Below are 21417 nucleotides of genomic sequence, written 5' to 3' on the forward strand. Positions count from 1 at the left end.
AAATTGATTTAAATCGATTCACACTGATTAGGCGGCGGCAGTAATTTGATCTTTGATCGTTTAAAACTTTTGAGGTAATCGCTAAACGAGCTGGAAACGGATGTCATCGGGAGTTGTTAAAGTGCCGTATAGTTTAGTGAAACATTTGATGAGGTTTTATTACTTTTTATTGTGTTTTTAGGAACAAAATTTCGTTTTAAAGCTTAGTTTCATAAAAAATTTGCTCGATCGAATTCAACAGTCATGGAGTCCTATAGAATGGTTTCAAGTCAGACAGATGCGAATCGCTTCTTTCAGATTCAGAGATAAATTAGCATTTTTATATTGATTTACGCACGTTCGAATCCGCTATTTATTTTTTAATTTACTTATGGTCTTATGTGGTCTTCTAATTTAAACAATAAGAATTTAATTTTACACAAAGCATAGTTAAATTAGTGCTTATGTTTTTTTTTTCAATTTGCCAAAAATCAATTACCATATTACACTTTAAAATGCCTGCCACTAGCGATGTTTCATTCACCTCCAATCCTCCCGGAGTTCGATCGATAAACATCACTTTTTATTTCACAACTTACGTAACACCAAACAAAAACAGCGCCTCCTCTAAAAAAGAGCACATTTCCTCCGACCAGATGGACTACCCTATTTTTAGACACTGGGTAAATGTCTATGTTTATTCGGCTCAATTTTCGCATCTCAATTATTTATTGAATAACTGGAACACCGCCGCGCCACGCTTTATGCCAGACTAAGCACTCCGCCAACCAAGTGCGAATTTACGCTGAAACAGCGCCTGAATGAATCGATCTGTACCCGTACAACACAGTGCAATGATCCTGCTCGATCCATCAATTAGGGTGGCCACAAGTGCCGCCGCAATCGATCCAAATCAACGTGGACAAACAAGTGTGGCTGAAGATTGAATAATCAAACACTCGTCGCAGATCGTGCTCACAGTTAACCTTTCCTCCGAGCTTCCTCGAGCAATAAATCTCGGCGATTGACCACCATTGAGCAGGATGAAGAAGTGGCGATGCTCGGAGTTGGATTTGCACCGGGACGACCCACGGAGTTCCGCGACTGTGACGACACTCAATTAAGATCGGGGTCGAGCAGTGGTTAGCGAGATTTTATTTATGTCCTGGGATGACCCATAATTTTGTTGCTGGATGGAGCATCCGTACAAGCTTTTAGGACATATCGGGTTGCTTGACAGGTTTCCGTAAGGGGCTGCTTGAGCAGCGCCGTAATGGGTGTTAATTAATCTTCAAGGATGAATTAAAAATGTGCAGCGTCAGTCGGGAGCAGAACTTAAACAAACATACGCGGATATCAACGTCGTCATTTGCAGCGATTTTTGCCTCCGGGGGGAAGTACAAGCAACTTGGAATTAGACGCCACTAATGGACCACTATCAATCACAAACTTTTGATCTATCTCGAGTATGAGTACACGCTACTTGGTTCGGTCCAAGATTTGTTTGAATTAATCCATTGAAGTTTAACGTGCTTAAGGTAGGCTACCTGTTGTTGTCTGGAGGTTCATACATCGTCGCTGTCGTGCTAACTTGTCGCACGTGCCTTTTGGGCCAAATTGAATTAAGAACGTCAACCACACCTTTTAACCTTCACAGAACCCCAAAGTTGTCACTTTTCAAATGAAAGAAGTTCAGTCTTGTCGTGCAATCTTGACACACCCTTAAAATTGATGTACAGTGAGTCAAATATTTGTCCGTACCCCCCCGTACGGGAAATGTTTGTGATATAAAAGTACATAAAATTCGACTAAAGTGCCATGTTTTATACATCAATCGACGCGGCAAAATGTCCTCTTTAAGACATTGTCATTGGATTTGCAAAAAACTTTTTCTTGAAAAATTCAAAATTGTTTACTGAAAAAGTTAAAAAGGTCAAATAATTGTCCGTACCCCTAGTAAAAGTACAAAATCTGATCGATTTAAGTGAATTCATTTATGAAATGTTGTTTCAGTGTCAAATACTAGTACCTTTAGCCAGTTTGTGACAACTTTGAACTTCTGATAAGTTTGTTTAGTTAATTTATATTAAAATTGGATTAAATTTAGTTTTTAAAGTAAAACTTATCAAAACATTAGTTTATAAACAACTATTTTTATAAAATTGCTATTTTGTGTTGTAAGAATCTCTATTGAACAAGTTTCAACAATATTTGTTCAAAATATACATTGTTTTCATCTTTTTATTGACATTTTCGACCAAAATACTGTTTCGAACAATACCGTTAAACAATCCGGATTGTCCCGGAACCGGTTCAACCTCTCGGAGGAAATTTTGTGGTGATCAGATAGAGGACAAAAACCCACCTCTTGCAATTTGAAGCATCAATTTCGTCCACTACAGCCCGATTACGAGTCCCTAGTCTGAAATTTGAAATTTTCACTTTCCGTGCTGAGAATTTCTGTACCGTTCTGGGTCAGAATGTTTTGCTTGGGGAATTTGAAAATTTCAAATTTCAGACTAGGAATCGTAATCGGGCTGTAGTGACGAAATTGGATGCTTTAAATTGCAAGAGGTGGGTTTTTTTGTCCTCTATCTGATCACCACAAAATTTTCCTCCGAGGGGTTGAACCGGTTCCGGGACAATCCGGATTGTTTAACGGTATTGTTCCGAAACAATATTTTGGTCGAAAATGTCAATAAAAAGATGAAATCAATGTATATTTTGAACAAATATTGTTGAAACTTGTTCAATAGAGACTCTTACAACACAAAATAGCAATTTTATAAAAATAGTTGTTTATAAACTAATGTTTTGACAAGTTTTACTTTAAAAACTAAATTTAATCCAATTTTAATATAAATTAACTAAACAAACTTATCAGAAGTTCAAAGTTGTCACAAACTGGCTAAAGGTACTAGTATTTGACACTGAAACAACATTTCATAAATGAATTCACTTAAATCGATCAGATTTTGTACTTTTACTAGGGGTACGGACAATTATTTGACCTCTTTTTGACTTTTTCAGTAAACATTTTTTGTATTTTTCAAGAAAAAGTTTTTTGCAAATCCAATGACAGTGTCTTAAAGAGGACATTCTGCCGCGTCGATTGATGTATAAAACATGGCACTTTAGTCGAATTTTATGTACTTTTATATCACAAACATTTCCCGTACGGGGGGGTACGGACAAATATTTGACTCACTGTAAGTGCGGGGCAAAGGGATTTCACGTCAGAACCAAGGGAATGATGGAACAAGAGGAATCACAAATCCGCATAAATAATTTCAAGATTGTTCAGGTGTAAACAGAAAACGTGATCAAAAATTAAGCTGGACGAATAAGGCTCTTAACTGTTTATTTAATTGTCGGTGTACAGGACGCCGCACCATTTAATCATTTTTTGGCGTGTATTTAATTTTGCAGCCAAAAAACTGTTTTTGAATTGAAAAATAAAATTATTTTTAAAATTTTCTTTTCTTGTTTTATGTGCACCTACGTCAAAGGCGAGGGATAGGACACAACACCCTCCTGGTCAGAACGCATTTGACACAAGTACGAGCTCGACTACCGTAAACCGGGGTGACTTTGATAGGATTTCAATTTGTTTTTGGAATGTTTTCCAACAGGTAAGGTTTTACTCAAGATCATTATTTTTAAAACATATACTGGGGTAGGCCACACAAAGTCCATGCACTAGTTTGGAAAAAAAAAAGTTTTTTTCAATAGTGTTTAGAAAAATAGTTACGTTAAAAATTCATATGTGATAGGATTTCAATTTGTTTTTGGAATATTTTCGAACAGGTAAGGTTTTTCTCAAGATTATTATTTTTAAAACATGTACTGGGGTAGGCCACACAAAGTCCACACAATATTTTGGAATAAAGTTTTTTTTAATAGTGTTTAGAAAAATAGTTACGTCAAAAATTCTTAGTTTAAATTCCGGGGTGACTTTGATAGTCATAGTTTTTCTTGTTAAAATCATATTGAGGATGTTCAAATTTTATTAGTACGTTATATGTACCGTCACTAAAGAAGCTGATATAGTTAAAAAAAATCAATGTTTATATTAAGTTAACTAAGTTTAAAAGCTTTTCAACAAAATACATGTAAATTTTTGGTAAAATAGTTAAAAAGTCATAATTGGTCCTGATTTTTTTAAACTCGCTTTGTGTTTAAAATTATTGATTTATATTTCATTTTATACTAAATTCGAAGCACGAATCACAAGTTTTCGCATTTTACATGAAATTTGTTCAACTGAAATTGCCTAAAAATATGGATTTTTTTAAATTGTGTTTCAAAAACACATATATTTAATATTAATAAACTTATTTAACCTTCTCCTTGTAGAAAATAGTCCAATGAATCCGAAAAAGCATTTCGTTTAACGATTCAAAATCTTGTCCATTGAGAAAATCGTGACTCTTTTAGAAGTTTAAAATAATGACTTTCATCAACATTTTCTTAACTATAGTGAATAACTTTTTAAACTTTTCAAAATTTTATGAAAAGTTCTTCTTGAGGTACTTAGAACACTTCTTTACCATGATCAGTATGATTCTAAACCATTCCGTACGTATTTTAATTGTACTCTTCATTTGCGGAAAATCTCGAACCTATCAAAGTCACCCCGGCTATCAAAGTCACCCCATTTTACGGTACCGTAAACAATTGTGATTATAACTCGGGATTCCAGCAACCAAATTAAACCAAAACGTGTTTGTTATTGTTTACATTGCGTGCTCTCGTTTTTGTTTATTCTTGAAACGTCAAAAAAGACGAGCGACAAGTAAGCACGATAGCGTCGAATTGTCAGGTTGGTTTGTAGAGGTGCAGAGGAAGCAACCCAAGTAATCGCGAGGCACTAAATAGCGACATTAAATCATTATTATATTGGCATTTGATAACAGCATATAATGCCTCAAAACATTAAATCAGCACTTTTACCTTTAGAAATATTTTAATAGCGCACAGTGATGCCAATTTAATGCCTAACCGAAAGCTCGAACAAAAATAAACTGCTTTATCGACGTCAAGTCTGGGGGAAAAAAAGAACAGCTGCTCCACACACTTGGTGGTGGGCCTACTTTATTTTTTTTTCTCCTGTTGCGTTTCATGTGTGAGTGTGACATTTTAATGTTATTCTTGCTTTTTCTCGTCGATCTCCAGGATGCGCGCCAGCCAACAGATGTATACTGAAATGAGAGTTTGTTTTGAATTTTTTTTCTGCTATTTTGAGATTTTTTTGAGATTTTTTGAGCTATTTTGAGATTGTGGTTCATGAGAAAACCCCGTTGTCATTTCGTTAAACGGAAATTATTGACGAGTTACACACCAAATTGCGGCCCGCCAGTCAAGTGCAGTGCAATCAATTACGGAAGGCTTGGGGTTGAAAGGGACAAACACTGGCTAACGACTTACGGGAACTACTTTTCCGAGAAGTGCTAGGTACACGGCTTGCCAATGTTTTGAAAAATTTGACATAATCACAAGCTGCAGTTTTCAACAAAAAACATAAACAAAAAAAAACTTCTTTCAGCGGGAATTGAACCCAGTTCAAGCAAACATAACACTGATGCACACTGATGGATCTGCACCTTAGCCCGCACGATTATTAGAACGGTATGACGGGAGAAGGATTAAAGTCAATAAGAGCGTGCCTGGCTGAAATGTTTCCCGCCATTTTCAAGGTCGTAAATGGTGATTTAATGCCAGTTGTAATGCTGCAAAGTTTTGGTACTATGAGGCATTCGCAAAGCTTATTTACTACTTCAAAACATTTCAGTGCTGATTTAGTACTTAATTAATACACCAATTAAGTGCTTGTGGTTACTTGGCAATATCAGCCCACGATGGACCTCCCAACCCTAATCCGGACCACGATGAGCGTAATTTCGTCACGGACGTCAGCGGCAGTGTCCATAGGCAGGGTAATTATACGGTACGCGGGCCTCATGAAGTCACTCAATGGCAGCATAATACGGGGGTAAAAAGAGCGACCGAGATGAATGGGATTTTAATTAGGTCTCGCGAGCGTTTAATCTGCGCACGGGAATCGGCTCAGAACCGCGGGGAGGTCCACACGTCTTGTAGGTTTAAGCCCAGCGATAGAATCTGGCGTTTTCCGAACATGTACAAATGCTTCTGACACCTCACTGACAAAATGTTGAAACCTGTAAGGGGGTGCGATCCTTGCTCACGATAAGACGATGCTTGGCCTTATATGAGCATTATTACGAGCAGGTCCTGCTGTAGCACTAGGCTGATACGATCGGTAATTTGCGGGTTAGTTGGCAGCAACTTCGAGTTTCTACTATTTGCATATGGGACAGAGCTGTGTCATTCTACTAAGAGCTGCTAAGTAGCTTGAAATTGCCGCTGGCCGCGTCGTTCTCTCTGATGAGGTAGATTCATTAATAACGATTAGATGTAATTATCAAAGCTTCCAAACTTGACATGGCAAGTGCACACAAGTGCAGCCAAGTGGTCATATTTATTAACGTCGTGAGAAAAGGACACGGAACTACGCTTTAGGTAATGTACTGCCAGCTTTTACTAAGTTGTTGACCATAAATCAATTTTCTATTACTCTACATTCCTTGATTTTGGATAGTTGGTTGTTAAACTTGCACTTTTTCACATTCCAAAGAAAATCTTCTGGATACCTCTTTTACTGGTTTTGGACAAATATTTCGATTATAATTATTACTAAACAATGTAACCACATTTAGCTATCTGCCATCAATTACGATACTAATTTATCCTGTCACTTGAACACAAAGCAGACACCATTACTTTAAACTGTTTACATAAATCATCACTTATTGACAGTCCAAACCACACTCAGTGAGTCTAATTGGATCGCGACCGTATTTGGCCCCACGTCCCACTGGGGTTCATGTCATCGGCAAATTTCTCAAGAAGAACCCACGACCACTGTTGAGCGTTAACGATCACCGATCATGTCATAATTCTCCATTTATTAGATTCGTTACTCTGTTCAATTGTCTGTCCTGACCGAGCGCGTGATTTACGTCCGGATTGTCCCCCAGATGTCCCCGCAGACAAATATATCGAGTCCCCCACGCGTACCAATCGTGACTTGTAGCCCGAACTAAATTTGCGACTCAATTATCTGGTTTTAAAGAACGCCGCCGCGCGTACCGAATTGAACGCTCTAGTTGGAGGTGGCGATTCCTTCGACAGCAAGTCTCGCGGCCACACCCAAGTCAACCAACCGTTTTAGATCCCAATTAAAACCCCCCTCCGCGACAGGTGCTAACCAACCCGAGAATGTGGTCGTCGAATTTGCACTCGACTTTGCCAAAATTTGCTGCATCGTGCGACACGCTGTTGTCGCTCTATCAATTAACGTCTTTGTTTACGTCAACGTCAAGTCAGCAGAGTTGAACTTGGCCTGAGATCAGCTTCGGTAGCTGACGGTAATCCCTCATGGGTGAGGAGCTTGGGGGTGGGGGTACTGTTGCAGACAGTTTGCTTAAGTGATTTGTTGAATGTCACCCCGGCATCGACGAGGGTGACGACGGTCGGGGTAGGGTGATCACTTAGGATTAGAACAACTAGCTGAAACTGATTTGTCTGGGGGGACGAGATTCCTCAGAGGACCTGTTCGTCGACGATGAGGTCTGAAGGCTTGCAACGACGATGGATCACTGCCAAGGGGGGCTGTTGATACAGAAAAGTAGCCACAGCTTGTCTCATTCAACAAGATTAGAGAGATAAATAAGCGTTTTAGCTATCGGGATAATGGTGGTCGTAGAGAGGACGATAAAGCTAGGGTTTTGCATCTCATCAAATTTGTAAAGCGGTATTGAAGCAATTGAATTTTACAGAGAAATTTGAATGTTATGGTTCATTTTGGGCATGCTCCATTTTTCATGAAGGAATTATAAGACAAAAAGCATTCCAAAGTAAATAAACATGTCATCATCAGCTGACTTCCACGTGCGTCATTTGTTGGCACCCCATTCCAACATTTAAATTTATTTATTACATCACATTCCACCTCCAAATAGATCCTGTACAGCTGGTACAGATTCCAACGCTACTTTACGATCCAAAAATTTAGCCAAAAACATTCACAAACACACAAGTTAAGTTCATCACACTTTCAATTTCGACGATCATTCCCTGGCATGAGTGGTGGTGTTTCAGCAAATTAGTCAGTTTTTTGCGTGCTCCGGAACTATAGAGCGGCTTCCAGCCGCGAGCTTGGCCCATCAATCAGGGATCTGTCAAACCGAGAAATTCCATTTGAGGGCAACTTGATCTCCCTCCCCATGCCAACTGAATAATATTTGCATGATCCTCCTTCGCAACTGAAACAACTCGGTCAAACCATGTTATTAGATGAGTTTGAAGATCTGACGAAGAGAGCGAGCAATTGCTCCTAGTTGTTGGTTAAGTTCGTACCTACTCGAAACACTTTTTTTTTGAGAAGCTGCCAACTGTTGCAGAGGCCCACACCGCATCTGTTTGGTCAGTTTTAATTCAAATTGAGTGTTGATGATTTGCTTATTGATTCAGACCGGCCCGCGGTCATATTTATTCTGTCTAACCTCCTGCTGGAATGTGTATTTTGCTGTGCAGAAAGTGAACGCTGTCCGCACTAGGGTGGATCAGATAATGGCAATCACTTTGAGTGACCTGTCAAGGAGTGCAATTTCACTAGCAGTTCAGGGATCGAATTAACATTTTTTGAATACTTTTACCTCTTTAGCGGCGTTCAGAGTGGCTGCCTAATCTATATCTACGTCAAAATATTTTTAATGAAATTTAAAAGTCGGTGTGATGACGAGCAAACTGACGAACTTGACAAACACACCTTCAGTTCATTCTTTGTTTCCGTTCCGTGTCTTCAAAGTTCATTTATTTTATGTTTTTTCCCCGAATCCAAAAACCTACTGAAAAAGTAATTCTTGGTCTTGGTCTTGGTCTTGGTCTTGGTCTTGGTCTTGGTCTTGGTCTTGGTCTTGGTCTTGGTCTTGGTCTTGGTCTTGGTCTTGGTCTTGGTCTTGGTCTTGGTCTTGGTCTTGGTCTTGGTCTTGGTCTTGGTCTTGGTCTTGGTCTTGGTCTTGGTCTTGGTCTTGGTCTTGGTCTTGGTCTTGGTCTTGGTCTTGGTCTTGGTCTTGGTCTTGGTCTTGGTCTTGGTCTTGGTCTTGGTCTTGGTCTTGGTCTTGGTCTTGGTCTTGGTCTTGGTCTTGGTCTTGGTCTTGGTCTTGGTCTTGGTCTTGGTCTTGGTCTTGGTCTTGGTCTTGGTCTTGGTCTTGGTCTTGGTCTTGGTCTTGGTCTTGGTCTTGGTCTTGGTCTTGGTCTTGGTCTTGGTCTTGGTCTTGGTCTTGGTCTTGGTCTTGGTCTTGGTCTTGGTCTTGGTCTTGGTCTTGGTCTTGGTCTTGGTCTTGGTCTTGGTCTTGGTCTTGGTCTTGGTCTTGGTCTTGGTCTTGGTCTTGGTCTTGGTCTTGGTCTTGGTCTTGGTCTTGGTCTTGGTCTTGGTCTTGGTCTTGGTCTTGGTCTTGGTCTTGGTCTTGGTCTTGGTCTTGGTCTTGGTCTTGGTCTTGGTCTTGGTCTTGGTCTTGGTCTTGGTCTTGGTCTTGGTCTTGGTCTTGGTCTTGGTCTTGGTCTTGGTCTTGGTCTTGGTCTTGGTCTTGGTCTTGGTCTTGGTCTTGGTCTTGGTCTTGGTCTTGGTCTTGGTCTTGGTCTTGGTCTTGGTCTTGGTCTTGGTCTTGGTCTTGGTCTTGGTCTTGGTCTTGGTCTTGGTCTTGGTCTTGGTCTTGGTCTTGGTCTTGGTCTTGGTCTTGGTCTTGGTCTTGGTCTTGGTCTTGGTCTTGGTCTTGGTCTTGGTCTTGGTCTTGGTCTTGGTCTTGGTCTTGGTCTTGGTCTTGGTCTTGGTCTTGGTCTTGGTCTTGGTCTTGGTCTTGGTCTTGGTCTTGGTCTTGGTCTTGGTCTTGGTCTTGGTCTTGGTCTTGGTCTTGGTCTTGGTCTTGGTCTTGGTTTTGGATCTTTCTGGTGTGATTTAATATTCTCAAATTAATTTACAGAGCTTGAAAACATTAAATCATTATTTATCATAAATCGCCAAATGTCTCCAAATTATTTAAATAGCCAAAAATGCCCATATATGATTAAAAGCCCATTAATCATCGGACCACCCTGACCGCGTATGGGTATCAATCATCAGTCCCTGTGCCGCCGGCCACCACATTTCAAACGCCATGGAGCAAAAAGAGGTAGGAGAAAAGCCGCGGAAGATGGAGAGAGAAGCTACCACCAGGTATACAACACACTGACTATAATATTAGACGGGGGAGCTGTGTAAACAAATTGGGGGAAAGAGTAACATTTGATACTGTTCCCTAGAGCGAGGTAAGCACCGACTAAAAACAAGGTAAATAAGCTTGTTGTTTGGTTTGTTGAATGATATTTTCTGAATGAAAATCCTTGATCTTGTTGCGAGTGACTTTGATTCTTCCTGATTACGGATTTCAAGGAGAATATTTACGCACAACCTTTTCTAAAGGTATTTCTATGATGGAAGAAGTCCATGTCACTTTAGCAGAAATACATAACGGATTACACTAAACGGTGACAACTTGTACGATCGCGTGATGACATGTCAACGCGTGGGATTTGATGGAAAGAAGACAGAACTGGCGAGCATATTAAACTTCATGGATGACTTCATCAGCATTCAGATAGAGTTTTCATACAGGGATAAATATCATCAAAATTGTGGAATGCTACATGTAGGAACTCGCCTGGTCCGGGAGAGCTTGCCCCAGGAGCGACCTACCTCGTTGAATGCTTGTACCGGAAAGAGGCCGAGTCAACGACGTGCACGAGCGCGAGCCCACTTCGGCTTGTCGACCCTGCTTCGTCGACTGGTTGATCGACCTTCGACGGGGGCTAGTTTGACAGTAGGGAGCATTCATTCATTACGTGCCCCACATCTCCCTTCCTCCCAGTAGAAAAAAACACAAAAAAGTAGGTAACCCATTTATTTAAATACACTCGTAAAAAAGGCAAAATTTGTCAAGAAAAAAAAGGTAGTCTCACATTATATTTCCAGATGAGGTAAATAAACTCATCAGCGCGCCCTATACACGATCAACACGTCGCACAAACTGATCCAAGTAACTAGGCTTTTTCTTCTCACGAGTTGAACGACGTACCGGTTCTAGTTCTGGATCGCGTTCCTCATCCGTCGAGTTTCGGTTTCCACCAGATGAATTCCTTGCGCGGTCTGGTCGCAAGTTGAGTTGTGCTTCACATTCCGCCGAAGTACGCCACCCGAACACCTTTTTGGTTTGGGATACATGACGCTTAAGAATGTTTCCCGAGTCATTGGTCAACATCAGGTTCCCATCCCTTTCTTCAAGAACCGTGTACCGCGTTGGATCGAACCGGGTGTCGCCTTTTTGGCGGACGTTGCGCTCCACAATCACGGTATCTCCGGGGCCAATTCGACATGGCCGTGCTCCTCTGCGTGCATCCTCCTTGACCTTCGATGCTAGTTTTGCTCGTTTATCTCGGGTATCAATGTCACTTTCACTATGCTTCGCCTTCGCATGTGACAGAAGGGGTAGACGACGTTTTATTTTCCGGCCCATCATCACCTCTTCCGGTGGTACCCCGGTCACGGAGTGTGCAGCCGCGTTGTGGGCGTTGACCGCCGATCGTAGTTCCTCGATGTAGTTGGTCTTCTCCGAAATAGCTGTACTTGTCGCTTTGTTTACGATTTTCATCGAGTTTTCGACCAGACCGTTTTGTTGAGGGAACAAAGGCGTCGAAAAGATGGTCTCTATTCCTCTCTCCGCACAGTACTTCCCGTACTCAGCCCCGTTGAAGGGTGGTCCGTTGTCGGATCGAATGGATTTGGGAAAACCTTCTCGTTCAAAGATATCGTCTAGCACTTTCCTGGTACATTCAAAACTCGTAGACTTCACTGGGCGAGCAATAAGGTAGCGAGACCGATAATCAATCACGACAAGAATGGAAATTCCACCAAGTTTGGCGTAGGGGCCGTTGAAATCTATCGCAATACTCTCCCAAGCCACACCAGGAACCAAGGATCTCTTCATCGGAGTGGCCGTTCCGGCCTACCGTTGGTCGCGCATGTCTGGCAGGATTTTACCCATTCTTCAGCGTCCGCAGTTATTCCTGGCCACCAGACCCGCTCGCGGAGGATACTCTTCAGTTTACCTGCCATTGTTTATATAGAATATATACATATATGACCCGACAAATTAATAAAAGTTTACCTGCCATGGGGTGCCCATCGTGGGCCAATTCAAGCGTCTTCCTACGAAGTACGGTCGGGACTACAGCGCATCCGCTTTTCACCAGGATTCCATTTTGAATCGTCAGGTCGTCGGCCAAGGCATGAAACCTTTTCAGTTCCTTTGGCCAATCTCCACATTCGACTGCGTCAATAACCTTCTGAAGTTCACGGTCCTTCGAAGTAGCTTCCCGTAGTTCTCGCTCTGTCAGGAATCCAACTGTGTTTGCCTCCAACCTGCCGATCTCCCAAGGACTATGCTGGTCGTCGAAGGGCGCGTCACAGCCAATGTAAAGCCGAGATGACGGATCAGCAATGTTGTCACGACCACGCACGAACTCTACCCAACACCTGTATGGGCTCAAGCGCAGAGCCCATCCGTCCGCTCTTGTCAGAGCGCGCTTGGAGCTTTCTCGCGACCGGTTGAGGATAAACGAAACACCTTTCGCATCTGTTCGCAGCGTAAATTCCCGGCCGAGCAGAAAATAGGCGAAGTGTTCGACAGCCCACACCGCCCCAAGTGCTTCACGTTGGTTTTGAGCGTATCGTTTTTCTGTCTCGGACAATGCTTTCGATGCGAAACTGATCACGCGGGGGGGCTTCCCAGCACTTTCTTGCACCAAGACTGCCCCGAGTGCGTTGGGAGAAGCGTCAGTGTACAGGATTGTCTTATCTTCGTCCGAAAAGTAGCCCAGCGTAACAGTACACTGCACGATCCGCTCCTTGGTGAGCTCAAACGCTGCGGCCTGTTCGGCTTCCCACTTCCAAGTGTTCTTGTTCGCTACTGCCCAGAGTGGGCTCGTTAAGTCTGCGTAATTCTCCAAGTGGGGGCTCAGGAATGAAGCCAAACCCAGAAAACTTCGTAACTCGGATACCGTTTTGGGTGGACGGAATTGGCGAACGTCTTTGATTTTGGCTTCATCCACATGGAATCCATCAGCGTCGAGTTCGTGCCCCAAGAATTTTATTCTCGTCTTGTCAAGTTCGCACTTCGTCGTGTTCAGCGTGAGATTGTTATTACGCAGGATCCGCATAACCTTGGCCGTGGTCTCACGTAGTTCTTCCAGCGAGTCGGCGTATATCAGGACATCGTCGATATAGATGATCACATTCGGAATCTCTTCCAGCAGGCGGCACATTTCTCTTTGAAAAATTTCGGGCGCTGCGTTTACCCCAAACATGAGACGCGTAAAACGAAACATTCCGTTTTCTGTGAGGAAAGTTGTTAAGTCCCGGGATTCCTTGCTCAGTTCCAAATGATAATACGCGTTGGTAAGGTCCAACTTAGAGAAGAACTTGGACCCGTGCAGCTTGACCCTGATTTCGTCCATGAGTGGAAGGCGAAAGTATTCGCGCTTGATGGCACGGTTCGGACCCCTCATGTTTACAACGAGACGGAAATCGCTATTGCCCTTTGGCACCGCAGACATCCCGCTTATCCACTCCGGTGCTGACACAACGCGCTCGATGATCCCCAAATCTTCCATTTCTTGCAAACGAAGACGAGCAGCCTCTCGGTAGGCTGCGGGCACATTATAATATGCGTTTCGCTCGGGGTATCGTTTTGTCCACGCTGAACTTGACCTTTACGCCCGGCATCTTGGGGAAATGTTGAACTCGTTTTTCAGCCGAACAACGGTTCACCTCGAAACCGACCTGCAACAGTTTCATTTCGCCCGCTGTCGTCCGTCCAAGAAGCGACTGCCGTCCTTCTTTTACGACGATGAAGTCGGCAGTGACCGACGGTTTTGCCGCGTGGACCACGTCCACCCTGGCACGGAATGCGCAGTGGATTGATAGCGGGGTCTCCGTGGCATAGGATCGAAGCTTCCTACCCTGCTGATGGTCGATCATCTTAATGTCGCTTTCATCACTTTTAATTTGCTCCCAATCCCTGCCTCCAATCACATTGACATCCGCGCCAGAATCAATTAAAAACGGATTGGTCCAGAAGCTCCGATTTTGCACTCCACCATCACATCTTCAAGGGAGATCGAATTGATATACTGGAACATTACGATAAGAGAAAATAAAATAATGTAAACCACTAATATGATCGGATCAGTTTTATTTAAGTACGTTTTCCAAAGAAAGGTAGTTTAATTCATACCTCGTCGTCTTCAAAATCCTCGCGCTTCTCAACAAGATTGGCAGAATTCATCCCTGGGCGGCACAACACGGCAAAGTGGCCTAGTTCTCCGCAAGAATTGCACTTCCTGGACAACGCTGGACAGGGAGTGTCGGCCGGATGGGCCAGTTTGTCGCATCTTGGGCAACGGAAACGACGCCCTCTGCCACGTTGCTGTGGCTCCCCACGCCGCCGTGGCCCTCCACGCTGCTGCGGCTCTCCACGCTGCTGTGGCTCTCCACGCTGCTGTGGCTCTCCACGCTGCTGCGGCTCGCGATAGCGTCCTGCGTGATAATTCGGCTTCCTGGCGGGCTGTCTCTTAGTTGACCACTTTCCTCTGAAACGCTCATCCGCTCCGGGTTGCTCACGCGGGGTCGAGCCATAATTGGAGGGGCGCTGCTGAGCAACCGCCATCACGGTCTCGTTTTCGTCAATAGCCGGTGGGAGCGCTTCAACTCTGGAGGCGGCCTGAACCAAGTAGTTGGTTGTCCAGTTGTGCGTCCTGGCCTCTTTCGCGAGCTGCTTATTGGCCATTCCGTTTATCATTTGCGTCCTCACGAATCTTCCGCGATCGTCCTCGCTGTACTTGCAGAGCTTAACCGACACAGTCACCCGGGCGTGATAAGCGGCGACAGACTCCCCGGGAGCTTGTTTCATGCTCGTAAAATTTTGATGTGCGGCTTCGGAATCGGTCAGGTCAAACAAGTGTTCGTTAATGCCCTTGACTAACGTGTCGTAGCAGTCGGCCGAATTTGAGAACGGTATCAAACCCGCGGCCTTGACAATCGCTTTCAGCTGACCGCCGAGAGAAAGCTGGAGCACTTTGCAGCGCTGGTATGGATCCCGAACATTGGCCACGTCCGTTGCCATCTCGAAGTCCTCATAAAACTGCTGCCACTCCTCCCAAAGCTTGGTGGTAGCAACGTCCTTGGGGAACTTTGGGAACTGGTCCCAACGAACACCTGCTGTCTCCATCGCGGAATCCAGAGCCACGCGTGCAGGTGTTTCGCCTCCCGTGACTGGCTGTTCCAGCTGGCGTGTCGGATGAGGCCGCTCCGAAAACTGATCCCGACTGGCTCCTGCAGCTACGAACTCTTCGCTTGCGCGCGCTTGGTCTTCCTGAACGGGCTGACCCATTTGTTGGTTCGGCTGAGGGAGTTCTCCTTTCTCCAGGTATGCGAGGAGAATCCTTTCGATCCTATCGACCTTAGCTGCTAGCTCGGAGTATGGCTGTTCCTCTCTGACCGACGGACCTTCCAAACCTTGCCCACTTGTCCCTGCTTCCTTCGTTCTTGCGGGAGGATCATCGGGCGCGCGAACTTGTTCCTCCACTTCGTCTCCTCCTTGGCCTTCCTATCACCCGAGGACTCTTCCGTGTCCCCGTCTTCCAGTTCATCGTCTCTTGCGTGACCCGAGGCCTCCTCTTCCTCGGCATCCTCCATATCACTCCCATACACCTCTTCCACCGCGCCGATGTCGGGTGATTCCAACTCGTCGCAGAAACCCTGCGGCGCCCGCACGTATCGGCCAGCCATTCTTAGTACACTTTCTGTAACAAGAGAATAAACAACTTCCTGAGTCTTCCTCTCTTGACACTTGACGGTAGTTCCTACACGTCAAAATTAAATGATTCCCTGTCATTTTTTTTTTGTGTTCATTGGCGGGAGTTTCCTCTCATCAAATATCACCGTGACGGTAGTCCCTACACGCCAGAGTTCACCGACTTCTCGTCGGATGATGGTTCGTAGTCGCGGTAGTCCCTACGCGCCATTTTCGCTATATTCGTTAACGGTAGTTCCTACGCGTTAGAATCAAAGCCAAACCTCGACGGTAGTTCCTACGCGCCGGAACATTATTTCGTGACGGTAGTTCCTACGCGCCAGAATTCATCACATCCAAATAAAACCTAACGTCGACGGTAGTCCCTACGCGCCGGAACAATATGTATGACGGTAGTTCCTACGCGCCATTTTCGCTAATTCTGTAGCGGTAGTTCCTACGCGCTAGAATCAAAGCCAAAACTCGACGGTAGTCCCTACGCGCCGGAACAATATTTCGTGACGGTAGTTCCTACGCGCCAAGATTCACTAATTCCAAATCAAAACCTAACCTCGACGGTAGTCCCTACGCGCCGGAACATTATTTCGTGACGGTAGTTCCTACGCGCCAAGATTCACTAATTCCAAATCAAAACCTAACCTCGACGGTAGTCCCTACGCGCCGGAACATTATTTCGTGACGGTAGTTCCTACGCGCCATGATTCAACATTTCCAGATCAAAACCTACCCTCGACGGTAGTCCCTACGCGCCGGAACAATATTTCGTTTTCAAAGGAATTCTATGGAATTCTACGCGCTGCACACCAACACCTTGAACAAAGAAGCACACTTTCTCCCTTTTCCTTTTTTTAAGTCGGATGGCTGGCTGGCAAAACCAAACCAACAATATGGCTACGAAAAAGAGATAAAAAAAAAAATGGCGGAACCGAACAAATGAAACAGCACCGCACCAGGAATAACACAAAAAAATCGACGATTTCTTCTTTTCTTTCTCGAACACGATGCTTTCCAATTTCACACCAAAGTTCAATCCTCCAGATCGGGGCAAGCTCTTCAGGAAGCCGCGCAGGTTCTTTCTCAAACTAACCTCCAAAATTGCTAAAAGCAACTCTGGCAGGATCGCCAATGTAGGAACTCGCCTGGTCCGGGAGAGCTTGCCCCAGGAGCGACCTACCTCGTTGAATGCTTCCCTGTTTGAAAAATGTCGCACGTCGTGCGAGCTGTCGCGCGGTTTTGATTTTACCGTTTCGATATCGATTGGTCGAAAGGACGACAAACGTGCGACAAACACTCGACATGTCCGACATCGTTTTTTCCATCGATTTTTTGAGCGATCGACATTTTTAGTCGATGCTCCTTTGACAGTTGTAACCAGAGTGTCGATCTTGTTCTGACGTGATAGAGAAAATTTTCTAAATTGTGGTGCAGCTGGAATAAAATGTTTTCTCCGTTTTTTTTAATGTTTTTCTGGTTTATTTTCGCGCTCGCGTGTCGTATCGTTTATCTTTTGCTTTCGGAAAGTGTTTTGTTGTGCGATTGGTGTTGGAAAAGTGGCTTGATATCGAATAATTTCATTGTAAACAGATGAAACTACATCGGGAAATCAACAGCTTACAAGTATAGATTATAATCCGGCACTTATACTCCTACAGCAAATCTGTATAAAGTTGATATCGATATCAATATAGTTATGATTAAATCAAAACAAATTTTGTTTTAGTTTGTGTTGTTTATATAACAAATTGCTGGTTGCTACGTACATGAATAATGTGTGGCTGGTGCTCAAAAGAAGACCTGTTTTTGGAAATCCCAGGTAAGTTTTCGCTTTATGTTTTTAAATTGATATTGTGGAACCGGAGGGATGGGGATATTGACGGGTAGGGGGGAGGGTGTAGGGTTTGATGGTTTTAAGTCCTGCTAGCAAATGTATCCCTTTTCCACCTTATTTAGATAACTGAATGTTTACATATGTTTAGGACCTTATAAAAAAAGGTGCAGGTGGTTATGTTACACATGACCAGTATGACAAAGAACTTTGCAAGATGATTGTTGAAATTTTCGATTAGTATGTCCGGTCCAAATTCCCCCCTTATAATAACCGTCCTATCGAACTAAGGGGACGGAAATTGCAAGTTGAGCTGAAATAGAAATCGAAGTGAAATCAATTTACTTTCCTTCACCACTCGAAAGTTACCAAGATGCGGGAATGTTTTTGCAAGGCTGTTGCAAGCAATCGGCGGCAGTAAAGGAAATTTGAACAGCAGACATTAAAAACTACCCTTTACAGGGTTCTTAATGATTACGAGATAGTTATTCTAAATTTCCAGAAACAGATTTTCACAGTGGCACAAAAAAATGTGCATTGCAGTAGTCTATTATTACTTCCTGCCTAATAAGCAGTATATTTTAACTGCTTAGCATTAGCATATTTTAACTGCTTAATTTCAGATAATGGCCAAATGCAACTTTTTATGTCCAGTATCAAAAACCATAAAGTTCGATACCCATATTGCCCCAACTCTTACGGTCCGGCAAATGTCCCCCCATCGGAACATCCCCGGGGCCTCCGGACACTCCAGGTGGTGGCCACTACTGCCAAAATGTCAAATTTCATGTCCAGTATCAAAATCCCTAAAGTTTGATACCCATATTGCCCCAACTCTTATGGTTCCGCAAATGTCTCCTTATCGGAACATCCCCGTGGCCTCCGGCCACTCCGGATTGTGGTCACTACTGCCGAAATGTCAAATTTCATGTCCGGTATCAAAAACCATTAAGTTTGATACCCATATTGCCCCAACTCTTACGGTCCGGCAAATGTCCCCCCATCGGAACATCCGCGGGGCCTCCGGCCACTCCGGATTGTGACCACTACTGCCGAAATGTCAAATTTCATATCCAGTATCAAAAACCATAAAGTTTGATACCCATATTGCCCCAACTCTTACGGTCCGGCAAATGTCCCCCCATCGGAACATCCGCGGGGCCTCCGGCCACTCCGGATTGTGGCCACTACTGCCAAAATGTCAAATTTCATGTCCGGTATCAAAAACCATAAAGTTTGATACCCATATTGCCACAACTCTTACGGTCCGGAAAATGTCCCCCCATCGGAACATCGCCCCAACTCTTACGGTCCGGCAAATGTCCCCCCATCGGAACATCCCCGGGGCCTCCGGACACTCCAGGTGGTGGCCACTACTGCCAAAATGTCAAATTTCATGTCCAGTATCAAAATCCCTAAAGTTTGATACCCATATTGCCCCAACTCTTATGGTTCCGCAAATGTCTCCTTATCGGAACATCCCCGTGGCCTCCGGCCACTCCAGGTGGTGGCCAGTTCCAATGATCGACTCACGCGACCGGCATGTCTTAGCTGGTCCTTGCCTCCAAGCCATCTGCTCCCGGACCTCCAGGCCGTCTGCTACCGGGCCACCAGGCCATCTGCTTCTGATGTGTCCTCGTCGTCGTCCAGCAATAGAATGAATTTTCGGGACCGACCGAGCCGAGTTTTGTTGGCTCGTCGACGATCCGAAAATTATGAGGTGGAGTGGGGGAGATTTTAGATACATCAATCTCACGTCTCTCGATCGTCTGATTGGGAAACGTTCGTTCATCCAACCAGCGTGCACCAAAAAGAGGGGAAATTTGCCGAGAGGGAATTCGTCACGTAACGTTTCGCTTCGCGAAAATTTTGGATTGACACCACGTATAGAAACCTTAGGACAAAGTTCTTTGTCAAAAACCATCCAACGCGCTCAAAAGATTAAAGATTTTACTGCAAAATAACGATGAAGTGCTGAGGTCAAATTTAAAAGACGCAACACTCTGCAGAGCAACTGAAAACTTTTTTCAAATTTTATTTGATTTCAAGTCACAATTAAATAAATATGCAAAGTAAGCATTGCAATTAAATTTGAGTAACTTTTATTTTTATATTTCATCAAAAAAAAAAGATGCATCGTTATTACTCGTTCAGCCCAGTTAGCGAGCAGCATTCGGTGATTGGGCTACGTTCTCATCCCAGTTAACGAACAAGTACTGTAGTCAAATTTTACATTATACATTTACATTATATAATTTTTTAGTTTTGCTGCCTTTAATTTAATAATTATATATAATTATAGATGTTATTTTAAAAAGATTTGGCGTTACGCGAGAAACAGCAAACACTGCCATTAAACATGAGTTCAAAAAATTTAATCAAGCTGTTGCTCTTAACCTTAAGCGAAAAAAGGAAAAAGAAGCATCTGCCAACGCTGGTACCAGGTACGAGGCAGAAAACGATGGTCAAATGTCAAGTGCAAGTGATGACGAACAAGTGTAGGATTGATTGTTAATAATTTTAAAAATTGACTTTATTTTAAAAGCCACGAGTTGTTACAGACAATGATTCTAAGAAATCAGTCATGCGTAAGTTAGGTTACTTAATTACATAGATAATTCAATGTAGTGGTTTTTCTCTCTTTTCCACGTAGGAACGTCAAGTTTATAAGCTCGACCTCGCTTTCAGAACCTGCAAAGGGCGGCGTTTCAATTCCGCCTCCAAACGAGCGTTCAGCAAACAGGCAGGCCTGGCTAGCGCTCAACTCCACTATCGAATGCACGAGGTGCTGTTCTTCGGAGGTCATGGCGTTCAAATACGCCGGTGCAGAACCTGCTGGAATGACCACCGTAGACTCGGCAATCCTGGCGCTCATCACCGCCATCGAACGCAAGTGGTGCAGCTCCCCAGAGGTCAGGAGACAAACCTGGCGTTCACGCCGGTGCAGAACCTGCTGGACCAATCAGCGTAAGTTTGAATACTTGAAAAAAGAACATGTTTATTTCAATTCCTTTTCATTTCTCTACTGACTTAGGTACATGATTATTCGGTGTTAAATTACGCCAAACTGACGCGCGCTGAAGGTCGGAACGACCACCGTAGAACCGGCAGGCCTTGGGCTCAACTCCACCATCGAATGCACGAGGTGCTGTTCCTCGGAGGTCATGGCTTTCAAATACGCCGGTGCAGAACCTGCTGGAATGACCACCGTAGACTCGGCAAGCCTGGCGCTCATTTCCGCCATCGAACACAAGTGGTGCTGTTCCTCGGAGGTCATGGCTTTCAAATACGCCGGTGCAGAACCTGCTGGAATGACCACCGTAGACTCGGCAAGCCTGGCCCTTAAACCCCGCCATCGAACGCAAGTGGTGCAGCTCCCCAGAGGTCAGGAGACAAACCTGGCGTTCACGCCGGTGCAGAACCTGCTGGACCAATCAGCGTAAGTTTGAATACTTGAAAAAAGAACATGTTTATTTCAATTCCTTTTCATTTCTCTACTGACTTAGGTACATGATTATTCGGTGTTAAATTACGCCAAACTGACGCGCGCTGAAGGTCGGAACGACCACCGTAGAACCGGCAGGCCTTGGGCTCAACTCCACCATCGAATGCACGAGGTGCTGT

At 44.1% G+C, this 21417-nt stretch overlaps 1 protein-coding gene across 1 annotated transcript; it reads left to right on the forward strand.

Annotated features, from left to right (window-relative positions):
* The first annotated feature begins 17225 nt into the window (after window positions 1–17225).
* Window positions 17226–21379, forward strand: LOC119767512. The gene is made up of 5 exons (XM_038256265.1): window positions 17226–17627; window positions 17689–17781; window positions 20447–20557; window positions 20918–21232; window positions 21300–21379. The coding sequence occupies exons 2-5, from the start codon at window positions 17729–17731 to the stop codon at window positions 21319–21321; spliced, it is 501 nt and encodes a 166-aa protein (XP_038112193.1). The 5' UTR covers window positions 17226–17627; window positions 17689–17728; the 3' UTR covers window positions 21322–21379.
* Window positions 21380–21417: the final 38 nt, after the last annotated feature.

The sequence above is a fragment of the Culex quinquefasciatus genome, chromosome 2 (assembly GCF_015732765.1).
Source record: "Culex quinquefasciatus strain JHB chromosome 2, VPISU_Cqui_1.0_pri_paternal, whole genome shotgun sequence".
Classification (NCBI taxonomy): Eukaryota; Metazoa; Arthropoda; class Insecta; order Diptera; family Culicidae; genus Culex; species Culex quinquefasciatus.

What these genes read in the sequence shown, in the direction of transcription:
- LOC119767512 (XM_038256265.1), top strand. Translation starts at nt 17,729, where the DNA reads ATGAATAATGTGTGGCTGGTGCTCAAAAGAAGACCTGTTTTTGGAAAT. An exon ending in CAGGCCTGGCTAGCGCTCAA is followed by an intron (nt 20,558 to 20,917) that starts CTCCACTATCGA and finishes CCTTGGGCTCAA; the next exon opens with CTCCACCATCGAATGCACGA. An exon ending in AACCTGCTGGACCAATCAGC is followed by an intron (nt 21,233 to 21,299) that starts GTAAGTTTGAAT and finishes CTACTGACTTAG; the next exon opens with GTACATGATTATTCGGTGTT.